This window comes from Naegleria gruberi (assembly GCF_000004985.1).
Source record: "Naegleria gruberi genomic scaffold NAEGRscaffold_128, whole genome shotgun sequence".
Classification (NCBI taxonomy): Eukaryota; Heterolobosea; class Eutetramitea; order Acrasida; family Naegleriidae; genus Naegleria; species Naegleria gruberi.
In genome coordinates this window covers 1-1,058 of record NW_003163199.1, presented here as the reverse complement: position 1 = coordinate 1,058, position 1,058 = coordinate 1, and the positions used below count along the sequence as shown (strand labels likewise).

The 1,058-nt window shown below is 34.3% G+C and overlaps 1 protein-coding gene across 1 annotated transcript in view; it reads left to right on the top strand.

The window, feature by feature from the left end:
* Window positions 1–1,002, top strand: part of NAEGRDRAFT_76375 (uncharacterized protein) — a gene marked incomplete at both ends in the record, with an annotated part of 34,457 nt that extends 33,455 nt beyond the window's left edge. Inside the window, one exon of the mRNA XM_002668658.1 lies at window positions 626–1,002. Coding sequence (XP_002668704.1) covers window positions 626–1,002 — 377 coding nt within the window. The remainder of the gene's footprint in view (window positions 1–625) is intronic.
* Between the last annotated feature and the right edge of the window lie 56 nt (window positions 1,003–1,058).

Here is a 1,058-nt window from a genome sequence, read left to right as displayed (position 1 = left end):
TGTTATTGGTGTTGTTGATGCTGAATTATCAGCAGCTGTTGTTGATGATGTTTCACTCATGCTTTTAAAGTTGTTGTTGATGATAATTGCAATGTGTATGGAGAGCGATGCTTTTTTTGTGGTGTTTGATGTACAATCAGGAACGATTGATGTGCTCTTCCTTCCATTTGTTCATGCTCACTTCATATCAACACAGGTTCAGCAATTAACTTTTATACATTACCGACATGTGATGTTCGGATACAAAATTGATTTCGTTTTTGGAAAGTTGAAGACAACATAGCAAGACTAGCTGGTGGAGAATTTTTAAGCTTACCATCCCAGCGCTGGGATGGTCAAAACCAGCTAGACAACATCAAAAACTCGCGACTAAAAATAATCAGCTGGTAAAAACTGACTTCGCAGATTTCAAGTAGCCAAAAAACAATTTTCCAGTCTTGCTATGTATTATTTAAGGTTGCAAAAAGGTCATTTTCTTTACCACACTATCAATACATTCCTTTACGTCCCTTGAATATTTTGTTTAATACTAAGGCGAAGGCTTTGAAATGCAATTCTTCGCTTTACCTAGGCGTTGTATGTTTGTTGTATTTTTTGAAAAATTTAAGGAAAAAAACAATGGAAGACCTTTTAGCCTACCTCGATAAGAAGTCATCATCAACAAAGGCTAATAATGCTGAAAATAAAGAGGATGGAAAAAGTGTTACAGTTATTGATTCAATGTTAGATTTGGATTGGGAGGAAGATTTTTCTACGGGTTTACTCTCCGATGATGAGGTTAATCAATATTTGAGGGAAATTAATAAATCATCAATGAAGAATGCGAATGGGAAATCATTGAAGAATTGGACTGATTCGGAATTGATGGTTTATCTTGCTTTTAATCAAATTCCTGAGAATGTTGTATTGAAATTATTTGAGAAACATATTGGAGGTGATTATTTTGTGACTAGTAATGTTACTCATGAACAACTTGCAATAGATTGTTCTATTGATGAGGAAGTAGCCCTTAGAAATTATTGGATTATTGGAAAAAGTTGCAACTCAATAAGAGTGGA